The 27,347-nt window shown below is 44.6% G+C and overlaps 1 protein-coding gene across 5 annotated transcripts in view; it reads right to left on the reverse strand.

Annotated features, from left to right (window-relative positions):
• Nucleotides 1–3,551: 3,551 nt before the first annotated feature.
• The window catches only part of scube1 (signal peptide, CUB domain and EGF like domain containing 1), a 199,247-nt gene continuing 175,451 nt past the window's right edge, over nt 3,552–27,347 (reverse strand). For all 5 annotated transcript variants that reach the window (XM_033037605.1, XM_033037606.1, XM_033037603.1 and 2 more), the window contains 9 exons: nt 24,652–24,810; nt 19,917–20,120; nt 13,247–13,408; nt 11,595–11,762; nt 9,066–9,227; nt 6,452–6,649; nt 5,687–5,839; nt 4,276–4,355; nt 3,552–4,169 (listed from right to left, as the gene is read on the reverse strand). In XM_033037605.1, the coding sequence (XP_032893496.1) occupies nt 4,017–4,169; nt 4,276–4,355; nt 5,687–5,839; nt 6,452–6,649; nt 9,066–9,227; nt 11,595–11,762; nt 13,247–13,408; nt 19,917–20,120; nt 24,652–24,810 (1,439 nt within the window). In that variant the 3' untranslated portion in view covers nt 3,552–4,016. The remainder of the gene's footprint in view (nt 4,170–4,275; nt 4,356–5,686; nt 5,840–6,451; nt 6,650–9,065; nt 9,228–11,594; nt 11,763–13,246; nt 13,409–19,916; nt 20,121–24,651; nt 24,811–27,347) is intronic.

A 27,347-nucleotide genomic window follows, 5' to 3' on the forward strand; every position in this document is an offset into this window, starting at 1 on the left:
TCCCAGAGATTATTGAGAACTCTGACTATACATATGATTACAAACAAGTTTAAAAAGGAAATTGAATAGGAAAGTAACAAAATGGTTCACGCTTTCAAGATAGCGTCAATTTATCGAACGCCGTACATGTCCCAGCTACGCTAGTCCCACCTGCCTCTGGCAATTCGTTCCATACACCAACCACCCTTTAAGTGAAAAAGTTACCCCTAATTCCTATTAAATCTTTATCCCCCCAACTTAAACATATGTCCTCTGGTTCTCGATTCTCCTATTCTGGGCAAGAGACTGTGCGTCTACCCGATGTATTCCTCACATGTACAATTTAGTTTATTTACAATTGGATTATTAACGTAGTCTTGCTAAATTAATATCATGTAGAATGTTAAAAATCACTAACTTCCAACTGAGCAAACCCAAAAACTGGACCCTGGCTTATCACATGGTGCACTTGTGAGAACCAGCCCTTGTGTGTTCACTGTGAACAAGATCGCCACTAAGAGTAAATGGTAAGACAATGACTATGCTTCCTGTGAGGCAGTAGAATGACTGGCGACTTGTTTTTTTTGGAGGAAAGGTTTAGTTTAGTTTAGAGATACGGCACGGAAACAGGCCCTTCGGCCCATCGAGTCCACGCTGACCAGCGATCCCCGTACACTAACACTATCCTACACGCACTAGGGACAATTTACATTTATACCAAACCAATTAACCTGCAAACCTGTACGTCATTGGAGTGTGGGAGGAAAACGAAGATCTCGGTGAAAACCCATGCGGTCACGGGGAGGACAAACAAACTCCGTAGTCGGGATCGAACCCGGTACTCTGGAGCTGCAAACGCTGTAAGGCAGCAACTCTGCGCCACCGTGCCGCCCCTTGGTTGGTTGGTTCTTATAAACTAGAAAAACTGAGTTAGGAGTTACTGACATGTTCTTCGCGTCTGGAATAAGTGAATATCGGGAAGACAGGATTGCAGGTCAGTAAGCAATATGAATAATATTTCCCAGCTTTGTGTTGAGAGCATGTTATATGATTATAAAGCACGTGGACTTGATATGAGCAGTTTCCGAACTAAATCATTAATTTGTGTCTCTGCCTGGAAACCTCAAGTGACGTCAACCAGTTTGCTTATTTCAACCAAAAAATTGTACTTGTAAACATTTGCAATTAATTGTTGTACACTTGGGGCATCTCTACGTGTTCTAATGCTGTTGTTGAGTAACGGACACAGTTCTGCTCACCTGTCAGGAAACACAAAGCTATATTACACAAAAAGACTCAAAGTGCTGGAGTATTTCATCGGGTCAGGCAGCATCTCTGGAAAACATGGATAGGTGACGTTTTGGGTCGGGACCCTACTTCAGATCTCTCCAGAGATGCTGCCTGACCCCTTGATTTACTCCAGTTTTGTTGTGGTTTTTTCTTGTAAACCCGCATCTGTAGTTCCTTAAAATAAAATGGAACTGCAGATGCTGGTTTATGCCAAAGATAGACACAAAACTTTGGAGCAACTCAGCAGGTCAGGCAGCATCTCTGGCCACTTCTCAGGATACTTTCAAGAGAGCGCTTGATAGGGCTCTTAAAGATAGCGGAGTAAGGGGATATGGGGAGAAGGCAGAAACGGGGTACTGATTGGGGATGATCACATTGAATGGCGGTGCTGGCCGGAAGGGCCTAATGGTCTACTCCTGCACCTATTGTCTATTGTCTATTGTCTAAAAAGGATTGGTGACTTTTGGGTTGGGACCTTTCTTCAGACAGTCCCAACCTGAAATGTCACCTGTCCTTTTTCTCCAGAGATGCTGCCTGACCCTCTGTATTATTCCAGCATTTTGTGTCTATCTGTAGCTCCTTGTCATATGATAACAAGGATATATTATAAATTGTGTCCGAGCTGTATCACAAATAATAATAATAATGTTATAATATTATAAATGGTGTCTGTATACTGCCCATCGGTACTCCAACCAATACTCCATTTCTTTAGTTTTTTTAAGTAATCTTTGAAGTTTATTATGAAATTGAGTAAACAGACAAAATCCTTTATGTGCCTGCTTCAGAGTTCTAACATGGAAAATAAAACTAAATACAGAGAGAAAACAAGGTAAACAAAGAAAAATGTGTCGGGTTATAGGTTACATTTACAACACTTTACAGTGATAAAACTTGCAGTATTAAAACTGCGTGGATCCTTTACTGTAAGTCTATGACCATTGCCATTTATATAAAGTAACAAAATCTTATTGCAGTTTATACATATTGTATTTTTACTTTTTTTCCCCTCTATCTACCATGGTAAATATTAACTTAATTTCATATGGAAAAAAAAAAATGCCAACATTTGTACATCATTTACACATTGGTAATAAAGCTTATCAAGCAGCATCTACAGGTATTTATTTTTAAGCTTAGGTAAAGAATCGATCGGACCAGTAACCTAAGAATAGGAGAATTAACGCGGGAATCTGTAAAACACTTCCAGTTCTGTACAGATAATGACATTTCAGACCAACAGGAAGACCTGCCTATTCCAGTTAGAAACTCAGATGGTAGCTTAGCTACCATGACGCCAAACTATATCAGTAGCATAAATATAAAGAGAATGCAATGGATTTTCAAAGACAAAAAAAAAAACAGATTTTCCCAATTAACATCACCTATGCAGATAAAACAACCAATATGGCTGTACCACAAAGAGCTGAGAATCGCCTATTCTGATTTTCTTTATCGAGGGATGGGTTACCAATCATTAAAACACGACATTTTGCCGCAAGCAACACTTGATATTGGACGTACTGGGAATTATATTTTTTCCTCTAACTCCCCTCAGCCCTCAAATAAAAATGACAGAAAATAAATGGTGACATTCTGTGTTAAGCTTGCAAAATGTCCTTAACATTTTTTTTTGTAAAACAAAACCTTCCCAGGGGCCAAAGAATAAAGCTTTGTGTACCTCTGTCGAAGGTCAACAAAATAAAATTACCTTTGCTCATCAAGAACTGGAGGAGGACAGCCCAATTCTGCCTCTTCTCGGAAGGTTAGTTAAGAGTTTATACAATAGGCAAATTAGGTATTCCAACTGCGCATGCCCAGGTCATAGGTCACTCGCGATAAACATTCTCGGCAACTGTGCTGCTGCATGTATACAGACCTGCGTTTCATCCGTAGTCAGGATCGAACCCGTGTCTCCGGCACTGCAAGCGCTGTTGAATTGCTACTGGACAGTCCCCATCCCCTCCCGAGTGTCCGATCGCTGTCCGGGGGCGGCCGGAGATATCCGGGGTGACCCTGGATTGACGGGACACCGGCCCGGAGCAGTAGCCAGGCCTACAGCCAGCGTGGAGAAGATGCGCCAACAGTTAGTGAGAATGTTTATCGCGAGTGACCTTTGCCAAATCCCATGATTCCTTGCGTTTTTCGGAATACCGAACTCGCTTATCCAAATAGTACTTTTTGACCTAAGGAGAATGCAATTTAGATGTTTTGTTTCTAAACTGATTCAAATACAACATTCAAGTGCAATTAAAGTTCCAAATATTAGTTACATCGTTTTCTTTTATTTCTGCTGTGTATCATTTTGATACTTTTTTCGCAGGTAGTTGCCAATTCTTTTCCTTGCTACTTTCCAACATGTTGTCAGAATTTTTTTTTGTCCTATTGGATCTATTTTTTTTTCATTCCTGTCGAGGAGATTAAAAATGAAACCATGTCAACAGTCGCCGTGTGTTAAAATCAAATGTTCTTCGAACATGTGAACCACCTGCAGTGCACACATTTACAGCCAAAGATACATGCGCAGAAAAAAGTTATTTCTACTTTCCAAACGAATACCGAACAAAAGTAGGTGCACGGTTTAGTAGAAGGAAGAATGGAAACGACATTCAAAATTAAAACTGAGGACCGTTAAACAGAGGCTTGAGCTGTAAGGAGAAAGTGGGACAACAGTGGTGCAGGAAGAGATGCCTCTCTTTCTCCAGATTGCAATAGAAACAACACGTGAGACATCTTTGGCAGCAAACCTACTTGTAAGGCCTCAAAAACCTGGAAACCTTGGACCGCAGCAACTTTATAAATGATCTGGGGAACATTTCCTTTGATTCTTGCGCCGTGTATTTGAAGTAGTTTTGTGGGTGAGCCAACACGTCAAAGAGCGCTTTGATTAACTTCTTGTCCTGTCATTTTTTTAAATAAAAAGAGAATAGAGTTCACGGCTTGGAAACTTACCCTCCACCCAACCACAAGGGCACATCCCAATTTTCCTCCCTATAGTACACTTACTTTAAGGATTTCTTGGTGATTCTCCGAAGCGTACAACCGTCCGTCCCTGACTATGTCTTCTATTAGCTGCTGGTAGTCCTCTGGTCACGAAAGAAGAATTAAGCAGCAATTTACCACTTCGACTTGGACGAATGCTCTTCAGTAAATCATTTGCAAGGTTACGAAATCAACGGTTGCAATTATTACAGTGAATCGCCATGCAGTATTAAAATCACCGGGTTTTTTTGCATTGGCTTTTTAGAGTCTTAGACTCATACAGCACCAACTCCGGCCAAACCTGTCCAAGCCCATCAATGTGCCATCTCCAAGCCAGTCCCAATTGTCTGCATTTGGCCCACGTGCCTCAAATCCTCCCTATCCATGCATCTGCCCAACTTAGAGTCTTTTAAATACTTAGTTCATAAGTGATAGGAGCAGAATTAGGCCATTCGGCCCATCATGTGTACTCCGTCAGTCAATCATGGCTGATCTATCTCCCCCTCCTAACCCCATTCTCCTGCCTTCTCCCTATAACCCCTGACACCCGCACTAATCCAGAATGTATCTATCTCTGCCTTAAAAATATCCATTGACGGCCTCCACAGCCTTCTCTGGCAGTGAACTCCACTGATTCACCACCCTCTGACTAAAGAAATTCCTCTTCATCGCCTTCCTAAAGGAACGTCCTTTAATTCTACGACCTCTGGTCCTAGACTCCCCCGCTAGTGGAAATATCCTTTCCACATCCACTCTATCCAGGCCTTTCACTATTCGGTAAGTTTTGTTGAGGTCCCTCCTCATCCTTCTAAACTCCAGCGAGTACAGGCCCTTCTAGTAGAGGTGAGTAGGTGGTACCTTCTCTGGCAGCTTGTTCCATGTACCCAACACCCTCTGAAAATGTTGCCCCTCAGGTTCATATTAAATCATTCCCCCTCTCACTGTCATCCTGGGTAAAACTGTGATAGATGTTCCCCTCATCTAAATCACTGATAACAATTATGAACATATGTATAAATATACAAATTAAAATCAATAATTTAAATCAATAAATAAACAATTGATTTTTTTAACAAATATAAATAAATTGATTTATTCATAAATAATGAATTATTTTTTAAATATAGTTTAGAGATACAGCTTGGAAATAGGCCCTGTGGCCAAGGTCACACTAATTCTGTGTTATCCCACTTACCCACTCTTCCACAAAGAAATAAATGTCTTATTTGTTAATTAATCACGGCAATGAATTAATTAATATGGGCGGCGCAGCGATAGAGTTGCTGCCTTACAGTGATTGTGACCCCAGGTACTGGCTGTGCGGAGTTTGCACGTTATCCCAGTGACCGCTTGGGTTTCCTCGGGTTCCCTCCTAACCTCATTCTCCCGCCTTCTCCCCATGACACCCGACGCCCGCACTAATCAATTTCCTTACCATCGTACGTGACGTATGGAACTTGAAATCCTTTGGCACTGTTCCCTTCGTTGGCTTTGAACTGAATCCATAGTTTACGAGACCTTGAGGTGAATGCAATCGGCCGTTCGTAGGTCTGGCACGTTTCATAGGTGGTGACGGATGTTGGTGAGGCTGCAAACACACAACAGGATAGAATCTGAGAATCTTCTCAAATATGAAGCATCAACTCGAGGGAAGTTCCCATCCAATTTTAAAGCTTTCGAGGGGCGTGAGCCAAACGCGGACAAATGGGACTAGCTTAGAGAGGGCACCTTGGTGGGCCTGGATGAGTTGAGCCCAAGGGCTTGTTTCCGTGCTGCATATTCTTGCGTTGAGATTGAAAGTGAAAAAAACTGATTAAAATTTGGATCAGAATGTGTGTAAGTAACATAACAGAAGTTCTGAAGAAGGGCCTCCACCCGAAACGTCACCTATTCCTTCTCTCCAGAGATGCTGCCTGTCCCGCTGAGTTACTCCAGCTTTTTGTGTCTATCTTCGGAGTCTGAAGAAGAGTCTATCAGTCTGAAGAAGGGTTTCGGCCCAAAACGTTGCCTATCTCCTTCGCTCCATAGATGCTGCTGCACCCGCTGAGTTTCTCCAGCATTTTTGTGTGCCTACCTACACTAATATCAGTTCAGTGTATTTTATTGTCAAGTGTATCGAGGGACAGTGAGAGTGTTTTGTTGCGTAAAAGCTGAACAAAATGTTTGAAACAAATAATAAACACTGAGTGTAAATACTCACAACTCTTTCTCATCACTAACACGTCTCCGCACTCGTCTTCCATCGGTAAGAATATCTCTGGCACCACAATCAGGATCCTTCTCTTTGGTGGAGGGTTTATGTTCCAAACGCACTCCACGTTCGAGGGATAATCTCCAGGATAGTTTGGTGATTCAATGAAGCCCATGTAGTCGCCGAGATCTCCGCCGCACTGCTGGTCTTTTGGAAAGGACACACAACATTCAACTGGGAAATGTGCAGGCGATCAAGAAAGCTAAAGCTAATGTAATGGGCCTGTCCCAATTAGGCGATTTTTCTTGCGACTACCGCAACATTTTCAACCTGTTAAAACATTTTTGGCGACAGTGGCGACAATTTTTGCTGCCGGAGCTTGACGTAGGTGTTGCCGTAGATTTATATAGGTGCTGTCGTAGTTTTAATTCCATTAAACTAGTCCCTGGCAGTCGCCTAAAGAGTCCCCTAAGTGGGACAGGCCCACTACTGTTGTTACTGGAACAATGTATTGCAAAAGTAAGGAGGTTATGCTTCCATTGTGAGACCTCATCTGGAGTATTGGGTACAGTATTGGTTTTATTTGAAGTACATCAACGTATTAGCAATGCTGAGAAAGTTTAGTTTAGAGATACAGCATTGAAACAGGCCCTTCGGCCCACTGAGTCCATGCTAACCACCGATCACACCAGCTTTATGTTATCCTATTTTTGCATCCACTCCCTGCACACTAGGGGCGATTTACAGAGGTTAATTCACCTACCAACCCGCACGTGGGAGGAAACCGGGGCCACACAGTCACAGGGAGAGCGTGCAAACTCCACATGAACATCATGGCCTTAAAGATCATTGCCTTGCTAAAGGCACATCCTTCTATTCTGCGGCTATGACCTCTGGTCCTAGACTCTCCCACTAGTGGAAACAACCTCTCCAAGTCCACTCTATCTGGGTCTTTCACTATTTGATAAGCCCTCCCATAAGCTAGGGTACAGGCCTAAAGAAATTCCTCTGCATCTCCTTTCTGAAGGTAATTCTTTGCAAACTATCTGGCCCAAACAAGAAACTAAATCTACGCATCACAATTTCGTGACCAGAACCTTGTTAAATAGGTTTTTCTTAAAATAACTTTTCAAAGTGTTTGATATCCCGGCTTTTACTTGAATCATACACGCACGCTTTGATCTTTAATTAGCGCTGTCCACAATGATTAAAAAGTTGACTAAAAAATTGCTTCCTGATTACTGGGCTGTGGCTATTGTTTAACGTGGTTGAATAATGAGCTAGTTTGGTGATGTCACTGTCGCCAGGAATCCTGCGGCACTGAGGCCTAATCAGAGACCCACACCACCCTGGCCACACACTCATTTCACCCCTGACAAGGGGAAGAAAGTACAGGAGCCTGAAAACTGTAACATCCAGGTTCAGGAGCAGCTTCTTCCCTACATCCATCAGGCTATTAAACACTGCAACCTCCCATAAACTCCAAACTACACAGACTATTATTATTATTATTGCACTATTATATTTTTAAGTGTACGTATGTGTGTATGAGTGTGCATACATGTGTGTATATGTGCGTATATGTGTATATACACACACTCAACTTTTTTCTCCACTATATTGTTTACAGTGTACTATGCTTACATATTCTGTTGTGTTGCTGCAAGTAAGAATGTCATTGTTCTGTCTGGGGCATGTGACATAAAACACAAAATGCTGGAGTAACTCAGCGGGACAGGCAGCATCTCTGGAGCGAAGGAATGGGTGACGTTTCGGGTTGAGATCCTTCTTCAGACTGAAACGTCACCCATTCCTTCGCTCCAGAGATGCACTCCCTCAATAGCAAGAATGTCCATCCTCAAATTCGACCAAAATTGCACACAATACTCCAGGTGTGGCCTCACTAGGGCCCTGTACAACTGCAGAAGGACCTCTTTGCTCCTATACTCAATGCCTCTTGTTATCAAGGCTAACATGCCATTAGCTTTCTTCACTGCCTGTGTCTATCTTCGGTGTAAACCAGCATCTGCAGTTCCTTCCTACACATATGACTAAAACACTCTTGGCTCTTCACTAATGACAGCGGGGTCCTGAGAGGGGAATGTTTTGACACAGATCACTGGAGGTTTCAGGCTGATGAGGAGTAGCACCCTAAGTTCAGTTTAGAGATACAGCATTGAAACAGGCCCTGTGGCCCACTGAGTCCGGGCAGACCATCGATCGATCACCTGAATACTAGTTCTATGTTATCCCAGTTTCACAATCTACACACGAGGGACAATTTACAGAAGAGAATTAACCTGCAAACCCGCACGTCTTTGGAATGTCGAGGAAACTGGAACACCCAGGGGAAACCCACACAGTCACAGGGAGAACGTTCAAACTCCGCACAGACAGTAGCAGAGGTCAAGATTGAACCCGGGTCCCTGGCGCTGTGAGGCAGCAGCACTACCAGCTACGTCATAGTGCTGCCTCTTATTATGCGCAGCTCTGTGAGAATGTAACCCCTGCATAGAACACCAGGTGCCTGCATTACAAAACACTTTCACATGACTGCAGTGAACAATTAGCCCAAACAGGTCCTCGAGACGACCATTTCCCCAACATGTTAACAATGACTTACTTTTACACTGGGTAACGTTGGTGGAGCCGTCAACATCCGTGGTGGTGTTTCCAGGACAGGTAATGCAGTAATTCTGGCCAAACTCTGGCTGATAAGTTGCAACTAGGCATCTTATGCATCTGTGTGTGGTGGAGTTGTAATAGTGACCAGGGGAGCAATGAACTGTGGAGAGGTTTATCAACGGTAAAAATATTTCACTGAGCGATCGATTAGGCTCGTAAGAAGTCACAGAACTGTTCAGAAATATTAATTCAACACCAAATTTCATGTCAAAGTTCACAGTAAACGTGTTAGGAAATACTGAGTTTAACATCAAATGACGATGTTATACACCAGACAAGACTTTAAGCTAATTAAACTTGAATGTAAAGTACTAAGGCACCTGTCCCACTTAGGAGACCTAAACAGCAACCTCTGGTGACCTTGCCTGCCACCCAAAAAAAAATCAAGGTCGAGGTGACCTGCAACCTCCTACCACCTCCCACGCATATGTTGAAAACCTTCCTCGACTATGAAGAAAACCGGCTTCGACTAGACCTGCGACTAAAAAATGATCGATTTTAAAAACGGCAACCTATTTTTAGTCGAGGCCGGTTTAAGTCATGATGAAAAAATAGCAGCAACCTAGATGAAGCCTCGACCACGCGGAAACCACTTACGACCATTAGGGAGAGTGACCAAAACCTCCGGTGACCTCATGGAAACCTTATGGGTGGCGGGCAAGGTCACCAGAGGTTGCTGTTTAGCTCTCCTAAGTGGGACAGGAGCTTAATGAGTTTTTAAAAAAAAATAATAATAAAATTTGAATTAAAAATCTGTGATAAAGAAACGTGAATGTAGAGTAAATGGTTACAAATATCATTTAGATTCCTTGACCAAAAGGTGCAAGTGACTTTGTTTCATCACAGCAATAAATTGAATTTGCGCATCTTCTTCTGTTGTGGAAAAAAAATTCCTTCAACAAACGGGAAGAAAACCTGAACGCACAACTGAAAGTGTAAATGTTAGGAAGGGAGACCAGAAACGTGGCCAACGAGGTGAGCTTTTAAGCAGAGTCTTAAAGGAGGGGAAACAGGTGAGGCTGGGGGGAAGTTCAGTTGAGTTCATATAGACACAAAAAGCTGGAGTAACTCAGCGGGTCAGACAGCATCTATGGAGAAAAGGGTAGATGGCAGTCTGAAGAAGGGTCTCGACCCAAAACGTCACCTGTTCCTTTTCTCCTGAGACGCCCTCCGACCCGCTGAGTTACTCCAGCTTTTTGTGTCTATCTTCGGTTTAAACCAGCATCTGCAGTTCTTTCCTTCGCATTTAGTTTAATTCAGTTTAGTTCAGAGATACAGCGCGGAAATAGGCCCGAGTCCGCGTCGACCAGCGGTCACCCCGCACATTAATACTTTCCTACACACACACACACACTAGGGACAAGTTTACATTTATACCAAGCCAATTAACCTACACACCTACACGTCTTTGGAGCGTGGGAGGAAACCGGAGATCGTACAGAAAACCCACACAGGTCACGGGGAGAACGTACAAACTCCGTACAGACAGCACCCCTAGTCAGGATCAAGATGGGCCTCTGGCGTTGTAGGCAGCAACTCTACCACTTTGCCACTGCACCCCCAGGTGTGTGGCTTTGGAGCAAGTCACTGGCTTCACCGGCAGAAAATGGCAGATAAAGGAATGATCGAGAGATCAGGATGAGAGGAACAAGTGTCGTGGGGTACAGAGTGCTGGAGTAACTCAGCGGGTCGAGCTGCATCCCTGAAGGACATGGACAGGTGATGTTTTGGATTGGGACCCTTTGACCTGAGACATCACCTATCCATGTTCTCCACAGATGCTGCCTGACCTGCTGAGTTACTCCAGCACTTTGTGTCCTTTGTGTAAACCAGCATCTGCAGTTCCTTGTTCCGACAAGTGTTGAGTGGCGATGGGGAGGTGACAATAGACAAGCTAAGAGGAGTTAAGGGATAAACGAGCTAATATTTGCACTTATAGTGAAAGACCTGGATAGAGTGGATGTGGAGAGGATGTTTCCACTAGTGGGAGAGTCGAGGACCAGAGGTCATAGCCTCAGACTGAAAGGACGTTCCTTTAGGAAGGAGATGAGGAGGAATTTCTTTAGTTAGAGGGTGGTGAATCTGTGGAATTCATTGCCACAGAAGGCTGTGGAGGCCAAGCCAACGGATATTTTTAAGGCAGAGATCGATTGATTCTTGAATAGTGTGGGTGTCAGGGGTTATGAGGAGAAGGCAGAATGGGGTTAAGAGGGAGAGATAGATCAGCCATGATTGAATGGCGGAGTAGACTTGATGGGCCGATTGGTCGAATCCTGCTCCAATCTCTGATGAAGTTATAAACCAAACAGAGACACAAAAAGCTGGAGTAACCCATTCGTAACCCATTCCTTCTCTCCAGAGATGCTGCTTGTCCCGCTGAGTTACTCCAGCTTGTTGCGTCAATCTTCGGTTTAAACCAGCATCTGCAGTTCCTTCCCGCACAGGTCATCCACCGGGACGGACTTACCTCTCGTTTCGCAATCTTGGAAGGAGACGGCGCCCTCGTACTTGGTCAGCAACCCGCCGCCGCAGTAGAAGCACTGGGTGCGTCCGGCCTCGGGCTGGAAGGTGCCGATCGGGCACGAACGACACGGGCGAAACCCGTCCAAGGAGAAATGTCCCGCCGAGCACTGGCCTGGAGAAAGAGTGGCAACAATCACACCTCCATGTCCACCGCCGCTAATTAAACACTCGTGTCATAGAGTGAAGGTGTCCATGCTGACATTGAAGTTGAGTGAAATAGAAGCATAGAAACATAGACAATAGGTGCAGGGATAGGCCAATCGGCACTTCGGCCCTTCGAGCCAGCACCGCCATTCAATGTGATCATAGCTGATCATCCCCAATCAGTACCCTGTTCCTGCCTTCTCCCCATATCCCCTGACTCCACTATCTTTAAGAGCCCTATCTAGCTCTCTCTTGAAAGCATCCAGAGAACCTGCCTCCACCGCCCTCTGAGGCAGAGAATTCCACAGACTCACCACTCTCTGTGAGAAAAAGTGTTTCCTCGTCTCCGTTCTAAACGGCTTACTCCTTATTCTTAAACTGTGGCCCCTGGTTCTGGACTCCCCCCCAACATCGGGAACATGTTTCCTGCCTCTAGCGTGTCCAAGCCCTTAACAATTTGGATGATCATGGCTGATCATCCAAAATCAGTATCCCGTTCCTGCTTTCTCCTCATATCTCTTGACTCCTTTAGCCCTAAGAGCTAAATCTAACTCTCTCTTGAAAACATCCAGTGAATTGGCCTCCACTGCTTTCCGTGGCTGAGAATTCCACAGATTCACAACTCTCTGGGTGAAAAAGGTTTGCCACATCTCAGTCCTAAATGAGGACATCAGAATTTCCCCTGAATAAGGGGATTAATAAAGTATTTATCTATCTATCTATCTATCTATCTATCTAAATGGCCTGCCCCTTAGAATAAAGGGGAGGTCATTTAAGACTGAGGTGAGAATTTATTTTTTCACCCAGAGAGTTGTGAATTTATGGAATTCCCTGCCACAGAGGGCAGTGGAGGCCAAATCACTGGATGGATTTAAGAGAGAGTTAGTTAGAGCTCTAGGGGCTAGTGGAGTCAAGGGATATGGGGAGAAGGCAGGCACGGGTCATTGATAGGGCACGATCAGCCATGATCGCAATGAATGGCGGTGCTGGCTCGAAGGGCCGAATAGCCTCCTCCTGCACCTATTTTCTATGTTTTTATTATTAAACTGTGAGCCCTGGTTCTGAAATACAGATTCCGGGAGGATTTGGAACACCGCACTAACCAGCGATCTCCAAACACCAGTTCTATCCTACACACTAGGAACAATTTATAATCTTATTAAAGCCAATTAACCTACTAATCTGTACGTCTTTGGAGTGCGGTAGGAAACCGGAGAAAATCCACACAGTCACAGGAAGTATGAGCATACTGCGCCCGTGGTCAGGATCGAACCCGGGTCTCATAAGTGATAGGAGCAGAATTAGGCCAACAATCCTACTCCGCCATTCAATCACGGCCGATCAGTCTTAGCCGCCAAACCCCGTTGTCCTGGGTCCCTGGCACTGTAAGGCAACAACTCTGCCGCTGCGCCACCGAAGATTGGAAGAGGGGAGTAGCAGGGAGGTACTCACCTCCGCACTCTGACATGTTGTGAGCTCCGGCCATGCCTTGCCCGTCGTTGCTGGGACAAGGTTCGCAGGACAGCTGCCCCTTCATGTCCTGGTAGGTGCCCGGTGCACACGGCAGGCACTGGTTCACCTCTCCACTGTAGTAACGTCCGGCTTCACAGCTGACTGCAAAAACAAGACAGGTTGGTGACTGACCCAGTCCCTGATTCTGCCCCTCCGTCATCCGTCACCCTGTAAGATCCTCACGCTGTCTTAATACTGTGGGACTAGATAAATAGTAAGATTAAACGAGAACTTACCAGTACGAAGTTTGATCATTATTTTATGAGGAGTACGTTGAGGGAATACGTGAAGAACCCCGCCAGGACGCATGCGTGTCATTCTTCAAAGCAGTGGTGTGAAATCACAGATAATTGTAATGACTTAAACATAGTAAGATTAGAGAAAGTTGAGTATATGATCATGGGTGGGAGCGGAGGGCACGTATTCCCTCAACGTACTCCTCATAAAATAATGATCAAACTTCGAACTGGTAAGTTCTCGTTTAATCTTACTATTTTACTTCGGAGTCACGTGAATTACTACGTGAAGATTTCAAAGCTCTGTGATTTCATGCCGTGGAAACGAGTCCATGCATCACGTCTGCCTTAATGACTGTAGGAGGAATTGTGTCAACATAATTTAGACATGAATCCGACATTAAAATCCATGAAATTTATTAACACAAATTATGACCCCTATTTATGGGGTAAATTAAATTACAGAACTTAAAATTGTTTCTGCAAACGTTCCAGGTTTCATGACTGGTTTATTATAAAATAGTTGGAATATTTTTTCCCCTGACCATCCTGCTGCCTTGAGGATTTGGTCCATTGGTACATCCAACTGCATAGCTGCCGATGTAGCTGCAGCCCTGGTGGAATGAGATTTTAAAATATTAGTATCCACCCCAACCTGTGTTAGAACCTGTTTCAGCCATCTTGAGATGGTCTGGACCGTCACTTTTTTGTGTGGTTGCTTATGGCTGACTAAAAGTGCCTTCTCATTGCCTCTGATGATTTTCTTTTTCTCCATGTATAACGACAAATGTCTTACTATACAGAGACGATCATCTGTTGGGTATGACCTAAATTCTATATTGAGGCCCGCTGATCCCTGTCTGTTCTGCTTCAGTAATTCATAAATATGAAACGTAATATTTTTAGATGAAGAAGTCATGTTGTCCAGTCTTAATTTATGTAATGACTGTACCCTTTGTGCCGTGACCAATGCCATTAGCATGACTGTTTTTAATGTCAGTCTATGTAGGGACAGAGCTGTTGCTGGAGACCAATTCCTGAGCATCTTCAGGACAATACTCACATCCCATATTTGGGAGTACCTGGTTCTTGGGGGATTGGTATTAAAAATTCCCCTCATAAGTTTTGTTACCAGTGGGTGAGTTCCAACAGAGTGACGCTCTGTTCCTTGCCATAGATAAGTTGATAAGGCAGTTCTGGCGCAGTTGATGGCACTATAACTGAGCCTCTCATCATAATGGAGGCCTGCCAGGTATTCCAGAACAGACGGGATGTTCATATCTCTGTAGGTGATGCTGTTTTTGTGACAATACATCTCCCACTTCCTGATATAGACCAGATACTGTTTTTTGGTGGACTGTCTTTGGGCCGCTGAAATCATGTTCACTGTTCGGTCCGTCAGTCCCAGCTGTAGTAGAGGTATTTTTAAACTCTACAAATTAATAAATTCAAATAGTTATGGCATGGGTGGCTATCCCTTGTTACGGGATGAACCAACAAGTCTGGTCTATTCGGGATGGTGATACATGGTTCTAATACCATGTTCAGTATCACTGGGAACCATGGTTGAGTAGGCCAATCGGGTACTACCAAAATACCAGACGCAGAGTCTTGTTGTATTTTCCTTAATACCCGACTGATGAGGCAGAAAGGATGGAATGCATAAATAAACAATTTCCCCCAATGCAGCGAAAATGCATATGTCGCCGCTGCCCCAGGGTCTGGTTCCCATGAAACATAATTTGATAACTGGTGATTAAGCCTGGATGCGAATAGATCGATATCTGGTGTTCCATATCGTGCTGTAATATCAGCAAATACTTTTTTATTCAACATCCATTCGGTATTTTCATTAAATTTGCGTGACCTGGTGTCTGCCACTAAATTTAGTTTACCTGGTAGGTAAGTAGCTGATATCCAAATATCTCTCTGGATACACCACTGCCAAATTGTATTAGCCAGATTGTCACATGATGTCGATTTGTTTCCACCCATGTGGTTCATATATGCTACCACGGTGGTATTGTCAATCTGTAGTCTAACATGCTGGTGATATGACCCAGTACAATATGACTTTAGGCCATAGAATGCACCCAACATTTCCAGGTAGTTTATGCCCAGTGTGAGTAATAATGATGCCTCCTGAGCAGTCCATCTACCTCCACAGCTGGAGATGGAATTGGTGGCACCCCAACCAAGTGCACTGGCATCAGTTTGTAGCACCATTGAAGGGTTGCTGATAATGATTGGATTGAAACAAAGCCAAATGTTATCTATCCACCATTTTAGTTCCATTATAGCTTTGATTGGTAGCTTCATTGGTCTGTCAAAATGACCAGCATTGATTTTGAGTGCTTGTATTTTTGCTCTCTGTAAATTTTGGTAATGTAAAGGTCCAAATTGTGTGGCTGGAAAGGCAGCCACCATTTTGCCAATTACTTTTGCTACCAATCTGATGGATGGTTTGCTGATGTCAATGAGGTTATTGCAAGCCTCTATTAAGTCTATAGCCTTTCCCTTTGGCAAAGTCACCGACATGTGAACTGAGTTAATGGTGAACCCCAAATAGTCCATTGTAGTGGAAGGCGTTAATTTAGATTTAACTGGATGGATAATAAACCCCAGTTTTTCAAATAACTGTTTTGTGGCTGTTACAGTTTGTTTGGCCAATTCCAAAGTTTTGCCCACAATAAGTATGTCATCTAGATATGCCATGACCATGTGTTTTCGTTTCCGTAGAAACGCTAGGGCTGGTTTCAAAATTTTTGTGAACAGTCTGGGGACTGATGTTAACCCATTTGGCAGCGCTCTATACTGCCAGTGCTGTCCCATCCAGTTGAATTTTAAGAAACATCTGTGGTCACCTCGTATAGGCACTGAATAGTAAGCATCTTTTAAATCGATGCTAGCCATGAAGTACCCTTTGGAAATCAATTGTTTAACAGTAACAAAGGTTTCCATTTTAAAATGAATATATTGTACAAATGTATTCAATTTGGTCAGATCTATGATGATGCGACAACCACCATCTTTTTTGTTTTTGGTAAATATATTGGACACGAATTCTAACGGTTCGTGTTGGGATTTTTCAATTACACCTTTTGCGTAAGGCCGCTCCAGTTCAGCATGCGCTTCTGATTTCTCTTTACCAGAAAGTACGAACATTCGGTTCGGTATACGTTGAACTGGAGGGCTGTACTTGTGTATAAATTCTATTGTATATCCCTGGATACTGCTTAAAATATAAGTATCGGTAGTTAACATGCTCCATGCATCCAGAAAGGAGTGTAATCTCCCCCCAACCTCCATGCTCCCTGTATTTTGTAGGGAACCAGACCCACCTACCTCCATAGTTACCAGTGGCAGGTTTACTTCTTTTTGTAAATCCTCCGTTGATGTTGAGGCGGTGGTGTCTGGGTTTGTGGTTTGGTTGATGTTGGAGGTTCGCGTATCTTCCAAGAAGGCCGGCCTGGGCCATGGCCTAAAAAAGACTCATGTTTGGTGTACCGGACCTTCGAGCTTTCAGCAGTCGGTCTTGTTCTACTGGTGGGTGCGTAGGGATACTGTCTGTGGCTGTAGTGGGTTTTTGATGAAGTCCCTTTTATGAGTCCCAGGGTTTTTGCTTCCTCATCGAGCTCCTTGACTTGCTTCGATAGGTTACCTCCAAATAGTAGTATTGGTGGTTTTATGTTCCCAGGTTTGCACAGACCCGCGAATTTCGGATTTAAAGTGGGTCGGATGGCATTCTTCCTGATGCTATTTATCTCGTATTGAGTGTTGCAAAGCAATGTCAGTGCATCCTGTTGGTCCTGGGACATGTCCTTCTCTTCCACTGTGCGGGCGAATGCTGTTATCCCTGCTGTTAGGAGTTTTAATACCTTTTGGAGTTTGACATCCATGCCTCTAACTCCTATTCCAATATGTTTCCATATACAAGTATTGACTACTGGAACATTCAGGGATATACAGTTGCCAGGTGTCTTGACGTGGTGTCCAATACAGCCTGTTCTTGTAGCTGGTTAAAAGACATATAGTCTATACTGGCAGCTAGCTTTTGCTCCAGGTTTTGGCCAGTCTGGTCTGGCTGTATGAAGTTGGACACCATGTCCAGCAGATTTTCTCGTTCCTGCATCCCCTGCACACTTGATTTCTCTTCTGCAAACCCCTCTTCATGATCAGCCCTGTACTGACCCCCAGTGCTCCCCTCTGATGAGGTAGAAGCACTGTGCAGCCCTACAAGAGGTGCTGCTGTGGGTTTTCCATAGAGCCCACAGTGACTCGACTCCATCTCCCGGAGCCTGTCACGTTGGAGCAAATGCTCCACACACCGCTCCATCCGGCTCCAGCGCTCACGGTCGCTGGCCGCACGCGGTTGCTCAAAGTCGGACTCCTCTGAGTCCACGACTTTGTTAGTTTTTTGTCTTGCCTTACCGCCCGGCCGCGGAGTGGATCTGGCCGGTGCGGAGGCGACATCGGGCACAGCTGATCCCATTATCGGTGATTCAAGTGCCGCTGGCCACTGCTGGCTGCCCGCTGCTCCGTGGCCCTCCCCCACCAGCTTTGTCGCAGCCCTTGTTGCTTTCTTAGACTTGTCCATGCTTCTCACCTGTAAGTTGGTATAGGAAACACACAAAAAGACCGCAGAGTAATTCTTACCTGCTGGTTCCGGCTTTTTAAAACTGCCGCTGCGGGGGAACGTCGTTCCACCGCGTCTGACGTTTCGCAATGCGTGTAGCGATATGACACGCATGCGTCCTGGCGGGGTTCTTCACGTAGTCACTCACGTGACTCCGAAGTAAAATCATGTATTTTACAATATAACATGCAAGGTCATAAGCACTAGGAGTAGGAATTAGGCCATTCGGCCCATCAAGCCTACTCCGCCATTCAATCATGGCTGATCTATCTCTTCCTCCTAACCCCATTCTCCTGCTTTCTCCCCATAACCCCTGACACCCATACTAATCAATAATAATAATAATAATAATAAATTTTATTTATGGGCGCCTTTCAAGAGTCTCAAGGACACCTTACAAAAATTTAGCAAGTAGAGGAAAAACATGTAAGCGGAATGAAATAAATAGTAGAGACATGACTAGTACACAAATTAAAGACAGAATTCAATTCAAAACACAATATGAGGCAATTCAAGCACAGATGAAAAGGGAGGGGGACGTGGGGCTAAGGATAGGCAGAGGTGAAGAGATGGGTCTTGAGGTGGGACTGGAAGATGGTGAGGGACACGGAATTGCGGATCAGTTGGGGGAGGGAGTTCCAGAGCCTGGGAGCTGCCCTGGAGAAGACTCTGTCCCCAAAACTGCGGAGGTTGGATTTGTGGATGGAGAGGAGACCGGCTGATGTGGATCTGAGGGACCGTGAGGGTTGGTAGGGGGAGAGGAGGTCAGTGAGATATGGGGGGGCCAGATGGTGGAGGGCTTTGTAGGTGAGGACCAGGATTTGTAGGTGATCCGGTGGGAGATGGGAAGCCAGTGAAGTTGTTTGAGGACTGGAGTGATGTGATGCCAGGATTTGGTGTGGGTGATGAGTCGGGCGGCTGCGTTCTGGACCAGTTGGAGTCGGTTGATGTAGGTGGAGCTGATGCCAAGGAGAAGAATAATGCACATACCCACGAGGTCTCTTCCCGGCTGTTATCAGGCAACTAACTGAACCTGCCGACCACAACTAGAGAGCAGTGCTGAACTACTATCTATTCATTGGTGACCCTCTGACTATCTTTGATCGGACTTTGCTGGCTTTACCTTGCACTAAACGTTATTCCCTTATCATGTGTCTGTACACCGTGGACAGCCCGATTGTAATCATGTGTTGTCTTTCCGCTGACTATGTTAGCACGCAACAAAAGCTTTTCAATGTACCTCGGTACAGGAGACAATAAACTAAACTGAAACAGCTATAATCCCGGATTCTACCCCTCCATTATCAATCATCCCATGAGGTCTTCACATTGTCTATATACTGAGGGAATAAATAAATCATGTATTTTACAATAAAGGATATGATAACGTACATACGTTAGTGCGGGTGTCGGGGGTTATGAGGAGAAGGCAGGAAAATGGGGTTGAGAGGGAAAGATAGATCAGCCATGATTGAATGACAGAGCAGACTTGATGGGCCGAATGGCCTCATTCTGCTCCCATCACTTAGGGTGTGAGATAGTTTGTTGCTCCTGATCCCACCATGTGCTGGGAACTGTTTCCATGCCCGAACAACACGATCTACACGGACAACAGTCCAGTCTGAAGAAGGGTCTCGACCCGAAACATCACCCGTTCCTTCTCCCCAGAGATGCTGCCTGTCCCGCCGAGTGACTCCAGCACTGTGTGTGTGTGTGTGTGTCGTGGACTAACACTCACTGCATTTGCCATCCTGCAGCACCTGCCCCGTGCTGCACACCGCTTGGTTCTCGTGCATCTTCGCCGGTTTCTGAGCGACTTCGTATTCTGTCCCGGAGAACTGAATGTAAAATTGCTGCTTGTTGATTGACTTCCTTAGTGTTTTGATTGCAGTCTGCAGCTTTTGCTCCATCCTCTTGCGCACGCATTCCATGTTGCAGGAGTCTGCGGGGGAGATGGTTGCAGAGAACGTTATTAACGGGTGCATTGTATTGAGGACGTATTTGTTTACCACTGTTGCATTTCTCCATTGAGGACCACAAATTCTAAAAAGCACGGCCCTATTACTGAAGCAACATGCTGGTACCTGAAGTACTGAGGGTGAGAGAATGCATCAGGCTATTAAACGCGACAACTTCAAATAAGCTCTGCATTACATAGACTATTATTGACATTAATTTAACAAGATGGATACGAAAAGAAGAAGATTGATATTAATGTATTATTAGTGTCTGTTTGTTTTCTATGTGTAGGTATGTATGTGTGTGTGTGTGTGTGTGGGTGTGTGTGTGTGTGGGTGTGTGTGTGTGTGTGAGTGTGTATGTGTGTGTGTGTGTGTGGGTGTGTGTGTATGTGTATGGGGGTGTGTGTGCGTGTGTGTGTGTATATGTGTGTGTGTGCGTGTGCGTGTGTGTGGGTGTGCTTGTGCGTGTGAGTGTGTGTGTGCGTGTGCGTGGGTGTGTGTATGTATATGTGTGCGTGTACGTGTGTGTGTGCGTGTGTGTGTATATGTGTGTGTGTGTATATGTGTGCGTGTGTGTGTGCGTGTGTGTGTGTATATATGTGTGCGTGTGCGTGTGTGTATATGTGTGTGTGTGTATATATGTGTGCGTGTGCGTGTGTGTATGTGTGTGTGTGTATATATGTGTGCGTGTGCGTGTGTGTATATATGTGTGCGTGTGCGTGTGTGTGTGTGTATATGTGTGCGTGTGCGTGTGTGTATATGTGTGTGTGTGCGTGTGCGTATATCTATGTATAGTTTGTAGAGGAAGGAACTGCAGATGCTGCTTTAAACCAAAGGTACTGTAGACACAAAAAGATGGAGTAACTCTAAGGGACAGGCAGCATCTATGGAGACAAGGAATGGGTGACGTTTCGGGTCGAGACCCTTCTTCAGACTAGTCAGGGAAACGAGAGATATAGACGATGAAAGCAGGAACGGGGTACTGATTGTGGATGATCAACCATGATCACATAGTATGGCGGTGCTGGCTCGAAGGGCCGAATGGCCTACTCCAGCACCGATTTTCTATGCATCTATGATAGAACTAGCGGACTCAGTGGGCCGAAGGGCCTGTTTCCATGCTGTGTCTCTGTACTAAACTAAACTTATGCAATTTCTAGACTGTTCAACAGGGGGAGCTGTTTAGTGAAGTTTTGTGAGCCCATCCGATCATGTGGCTGAAACACATATGATGTTTATGGGACGATGTGGACACTGCAGATGCTTCAGTGCTCTCTGTAAGTGAAGCAAGATTAAAGGGGAGTCTAAAGAAGGATCCCGACCAGAAACTTCGCCTATCTACGTTCCCCAGAGATGCCGCCTGAGTTACTCTACCACTATGTGTCTATATTTTCAATCAATTTGAGCTTCCTTAGATATCAGAACCAATGCTACACTTATAAGCTATAAACATTGCCAAACCATTACCCTGACAAAAGTCATTTCTTAATGGGATTTAGTGTGTCGCTGGGTTAGCCACTTGTCTTTTTTCACAAAGTGCATTTTGAGCCAGAACTAATTCATAGAGGGTCAGGCAGCATCTGTGGAGAAAATGGATAGGTGACATTTTGAGTTGGGACCCTTCTTCAGACACGACCCGAAGCGTCACCTGTCCATTTTCTCCAGAGATGCTGCCTGACCTGTTGTTCTTGGATTAATATGGATAGGAGATGTTTCGAGTCTGGTCGGGTCGGGTCTAAAGAAGGGTCCTGACTGGATACTTTCAAGAGAGAGCTAGATAGGGCTCTGAAAAATAGCAGAGTCAGGGGATATGGGGAGAAGTTAGGAACGGGGTACTGATTGGGGATGATCAGCCATGATCACATTGAATGGCGGTGCTGGCTCGAAGGGCTGAATGGCCTACTCCTGCACCTATTGTCTAATGTCTATTGAAATGTCACCAATCCATGTTCTCCGGAGATGCTGGATTATCAGCAAGACCAAGCACAGGCTCGGCGATCGTTTCGCTGAACACCTCCGCTCAGTCCGCCTAAACCTACCTGATCTCCTGGTTACTGGACACTTTAACTCCCCCTCCCATTCCCACACTGACCTTTCTGTCCTGGGCCTCCTCCATTGTCAGAGTGAGGCCCAGCTCAAATTAGAGGAACAGCACCTCATATTTCGCTTGGGCAGCTCACACCCCAGCAGTATGAACATTGACTTCAGTAACATCAAGTAACCCTTGCTTTCTCTCTCTCTCCATCCCTCCCCCTTCTCAGTTCTCCGACTGTCTCTGACTCCATTTTATCTGTTTGCTTTGTTGTTCCCTTCTCCCTGCTAACAATGATCTATTCTATATTTTCCTTGATCTCCATTCCCTTTGCCCTGTTTTCACACCTTACACTTCCTTATCTATGTATCTTCCTTCCCCCCCTGACGTCAGTCTGAAGAAGGGTCTCGACCCGCAACGTCGCCCATTCCTTCTCTCCAGAGATGCTGCCTGTCCCGCTGAGTTACTCCAGCAGTTTTGTGCCTATTTTCGGTTTAAACCAGCATCTGCAGTTCCTTCCTACGCATTTCTCCGGAGATTCTGCCTGAACGGTTGAGTTACTCCGGCACTTGTGCGTCTATCTCTGGTATGAGCCAGTGTCTGCAGTTCCTTTTGACTTTGAGCGTTCCCTTCTGCAAGTCCCTGCCGCGGGAAAAAATGCAAAGTGTGCAAGCTCTAGACAGGACCGTGAGGACGTGAGCAGCAGGTCAACCAGGAGTGTCTGGGGAGACGAACGTCCCCACGAGCAAGAAAAACGAAAAGTCTGATCAATGATTTGGTGTGACAGAAATGAGTGAGGGGAAAAGGCCAGGCAACGAGCAAAAATGCACCGGAACATGCCCTTCAAGGTCTAGTCATCCTTTCAGCCGAGAAAAGGTATCATTACGCTGCCTGCTGCAGGCAGAAATCTCCGAGCTATCTCCACATCTCAAGGCTTTGACATTTCAAAAGGGTGTTCTGTTTAAGGAAAAAAAAAACCTGCAGATTGCTTTTTCAAGTCGCTAATTAAAAAGCTTGAGAATGACTATTTTCCGGTGAGCGGTGGACCATCTGGTGATCACACTGTTCAATTCTCCTGTGATGGATCTTATAGTTACACAAAGTGAAGTTAAAACCTAAACATTACCGATACAGATGGCGCACAAATCCTTCTTTACACTCTTTCCTTGCTTTTCATTTTCCTTCCATATTAACTATATATGTCTATACATATATATATATGTATGTATATATACATACATATATATATATATATGTGTGTATATATATATGTATATATATTGTTAATATGGTAGGAAACAGAAAAACACGAGTGCAAAGGAGGATTTGTGCACCATCTGTATGCAGCCTGTATATACACATATAGATATGTATAATTCATAAGTTACAGCAGCAGCATTAAGCCATTCGGCCCATCAACTCTATTCCGCCATTCGACCATGGCTGATCTGTCTTTCCCTCCTAACCCCATTCTCCTGCCTTCTCCCCATAATCTCTGACACCCGTACTAATCAAGGATCTGCATGTGGTATGAGTGTGTATGTGCATAAATGTATCTATATGTTCTCCAGAGATGCTGCCTGACCTGCTGAGTTACTCTACCATTTTGTGTCCATCTTTGGTATCAGCCAACTTCTGCAGTTCCGTTTTATTACATATATTACATATATTATATTATATTATATTATATTTCATTGAGTCACAGAGTGACAGCGCAGAAACAGACCCATCAGCCCACACCGACCAACATGTTCCAGCTACACTAGTCCCACCTGCCTGCGTTTGGTCCATATCCCTCCAAACCTGTTCTATCCATGTACCTGTCTAACTGTTTCTTAAACGTTGGGATAGTCCCAGCCTCAACTACCTCCTCTGGCAGCTTGTTCCATACACCCACCACCATTTGTGTGAAAAAGTTACCCCTCAGATTGTATTAAATCTTTTCCCCTTCACCTTAAACCTATGTCCTCTGGTCCTCGATTCATCCACTCTGGGCAAGAGACTGTGCATCTATGATCTATTCCACTCATGATTTTATACACCTCTATAAGATCACCCCTCATCCTCCTGCACTCCAAGGAATAGAGACCCAGCCTAAACCTCCCCTAGAGCTCAGACCCTCTAGTCCTGGCAACATCCTGGTAAAGTCTATTATAGTCTATTATATTATATTATACTCCATTATGTTATATTAGATATAATATATTATATATTATATTATATTATGTTATGTTATATTATATTATATTACACTCCCTTATGTTATTATATAATATTATGTTATATTATGTAATGTTATATTATATTATATTAATTATATATTATTTAATTTTATCATTTCCATGTATAACAAAAAGGGGGATACTTTGAATAAAATCAATTTGCTTGAGAGTGCCTGTCCCATGACATCTAATGGAGCCATCATGGATCTGCAATGTTCTGGGCGGTGTCATCCACTGTCCATGCCACTGACCACTCACCTGTCACCTGCTCGGACTTCATCTCCACCTCGAATTCGGCCGTGATGTGCGACACCTCCTTGGACGGTGACTTGCGTCCCCGCCGTCTCTTCTTGGAAGAATCGCACTTCAGGTTGACAAAAGTCACGTGGCAGTTGTCCGTGCACGGGAAATGTCCTCCTTGGTGCCAAAGAAAAATGGAAGTCCAGTTTAGTTTATCAGTGCATCTCAGTCTATTGCCACGTGTACCAAGGTACAGTGAGAAACCTTTGCTGCGTGCTAACCAGTCAGCGGAAAGACAATACATGATTACAATCGAGCCGTCCACAGTGTACAGATGGGGTCAAGGAAAGAGCGTTCACGTCGCGGCCCTGGGTTTCGGCCCGAAACGTCGCCTATTTCCTTCGCTCCATAGATGCTGCTGCACCCGCTGAGTTCCTCCAGCAATTTTGTGTACCTCCTGTTTCCAACAATCTTTCCACCACCACGCGCAAGCAGCGACAAGACAGACACCATTGTGTGCAGATGCCGAGAAGTGCGTTCAGCTCTGGCTGAACAACTTCTAATCTTGTATGTGGACTCGATAAGAAGAAGAGGTGTGCAGATACATGATAAGGGAATAATTTTTAGTGCAAGGTAATGCCAGCAAAGTCAGATCAAAGATAGTCCGAGGGTCACCAACGAGGTAGATAGTAGTTCAGCACTCGCTCTCTGGTTGTGGTGGGATGATTCAGTTGCTTGATAACAGCTGGGAAGAAACTGTCCCTGAATCGGGAGGTATGCGTTTTCACACTTCTGTACCTTTTGCCCGATGGGAGAGGGGAGAAGAGGGAGTGGCAAGGTTGGGAAAGTGATGGGGGGGGGGGGGGGGCAGTGTAGGAAACAGCAGCACATCCATGACAAAATGTAACAGCGAGGCACTTGGAAAATGGAGAAGGCAAGAACGGGGTACTGATTGGGCATGATCGGCCATGATCACATTGAATGGTGGTGCTGGCTCGAAGGGCCGAATGGCCACCTATTTTCTATTGCCTATTATCTATTGACATGTTGTGAAGTACTTTAAATATTCTGTAAAGTTTCCATTGGATATCTGAAACACAAGACTTTCCCCTTTGATATTTCTCAGTTCAAAAGTTCTTGTTAAATGAGCAGAATTAGGCCATTTGGCCCATCAAGTCTACCCCGCCATTCAATCATGGCTGATCTATCCCTCCTAACACCATTCTCCCTCCTTCTCCCCATAACCCCTGACACCCGTACTAATCAAGAATCAGGTCAGGATTGGACACGGATCTCTGGTGCTCTAAGGCAGCAGCTCTAGCATTACGGCAATATGCTGCCCTTCCTAATCAAAAAACCTATCTATCTCCGCATTAAAAATATCCAATGACTTGGCCTCTGCTGCCATCTGTGGCAATGAATTCCACAGATTCCCCACACTCTGACTAAAGAAATTCCTCCCCATCTCCTTTCTAAAGGTACGCCCATTTATTCTGAGGCTGTGACCTCTGGTGTTAGACTCTCCCACGAGTGGAAACATCCACTCCACATCCACTGTATCCAGGCCTTTCACTATTTGGTAAGTTTCAATGAGGTCTCCCCCTCATCCTTCTAAACTCCAGCGAGTACAGGCCCAAGAGTGAAGCCTAAATGTTGATCATATTCGTCAGTGTTGTTATTGACTGCCAGATCCTAGCGTGTAAGTATTATCTGTAGTGCTCTGAATAGCTACTGCTATAATAAATAAAATCTACAAAGAGCAATCTGGAGACTTCCATATTTTAAGAGAAATTATAAAATTATAATTATGAAAACACAATTTCATCAGACTCAAGCTAAATTTGGGATATCCTCCATCATAATTTCAGGCACCAAAAAAATCATCTTTATATTGGAATCAACCATATAAAAAATGTGGCTTCTGCCATACAAAAACACTCTCTCCAAAGGACACACACAAACGAAAATAATTTCCCTGTACGGGTGGCACGGTGGCGCAGCGGTAGAATTGCTGCCTTACAGCGCCCGAGGCCTGGGTTCGATCCTGACCATGGGTGCTGTCTGTACGGATTTTGTACGTTCTCCCCGCGACCTGCGTTGGTTTTCTCCAGGTACTCCGGTTTCCTCCCGCACTCCAAAGACACACTGGTTTGTTGGTAAATTGACTTGGTATAAATATAAAATTGCCCCTAGTGTGTGCAGGATAGTGCTAGCAAGCGGGGATCGCTGGTCGGCGCGGACTCCGCGTGCCGAAGGGCCTGTTTCCGCGCTGTATCTCTAAACTAAACTAAACTAAACTTGCTACACATGAAAATAAAGAACCATTGACGTTTTTCATTTCCCACAGCGGATTTTTTCGCAGATTTTCTAAGGAATGTCATAACTCTTTGGGGATGTTTTTCAAGTCAAAGTCACCAAAAAATCAACACCCACAACACCGATCTCGGGTGGGTGATTTATGCATGGAGGCATCATATCAGTCACGTTGGGCTCGATCCAATTCTTGTGATTTGTATCTGATTTTAGTATCACAGCGCGGAAACAGGCCCTTCGGCCCGATCGAGTCCGCGTCGACCAGCGATCCCTGTACACTAACACTATCCTGCACACACTGGGGACAATTTACAATTGTTACTGAAGCCAAATTAACCTACACACCTGTTTAAGAAGGAACTGCAGATGCTGGAAAATCGAAGGTACACAAAAATGGCGGA

Source organism: Amblyraja radiata, chromosome 19 (assembly GCF_010909765.2).
Source record: "Amblyraja radiata isolate CabotCenter1 chromosome 19, sAmbRad1.1.pri, whole genome shotgun sequence".
Lineage (NCBI taxonomy): Eukaryota > Metazoa > Chordata > Chondrichthyes > Rajiformes > Rajidae > Amblyraja > Amblyraja radiata.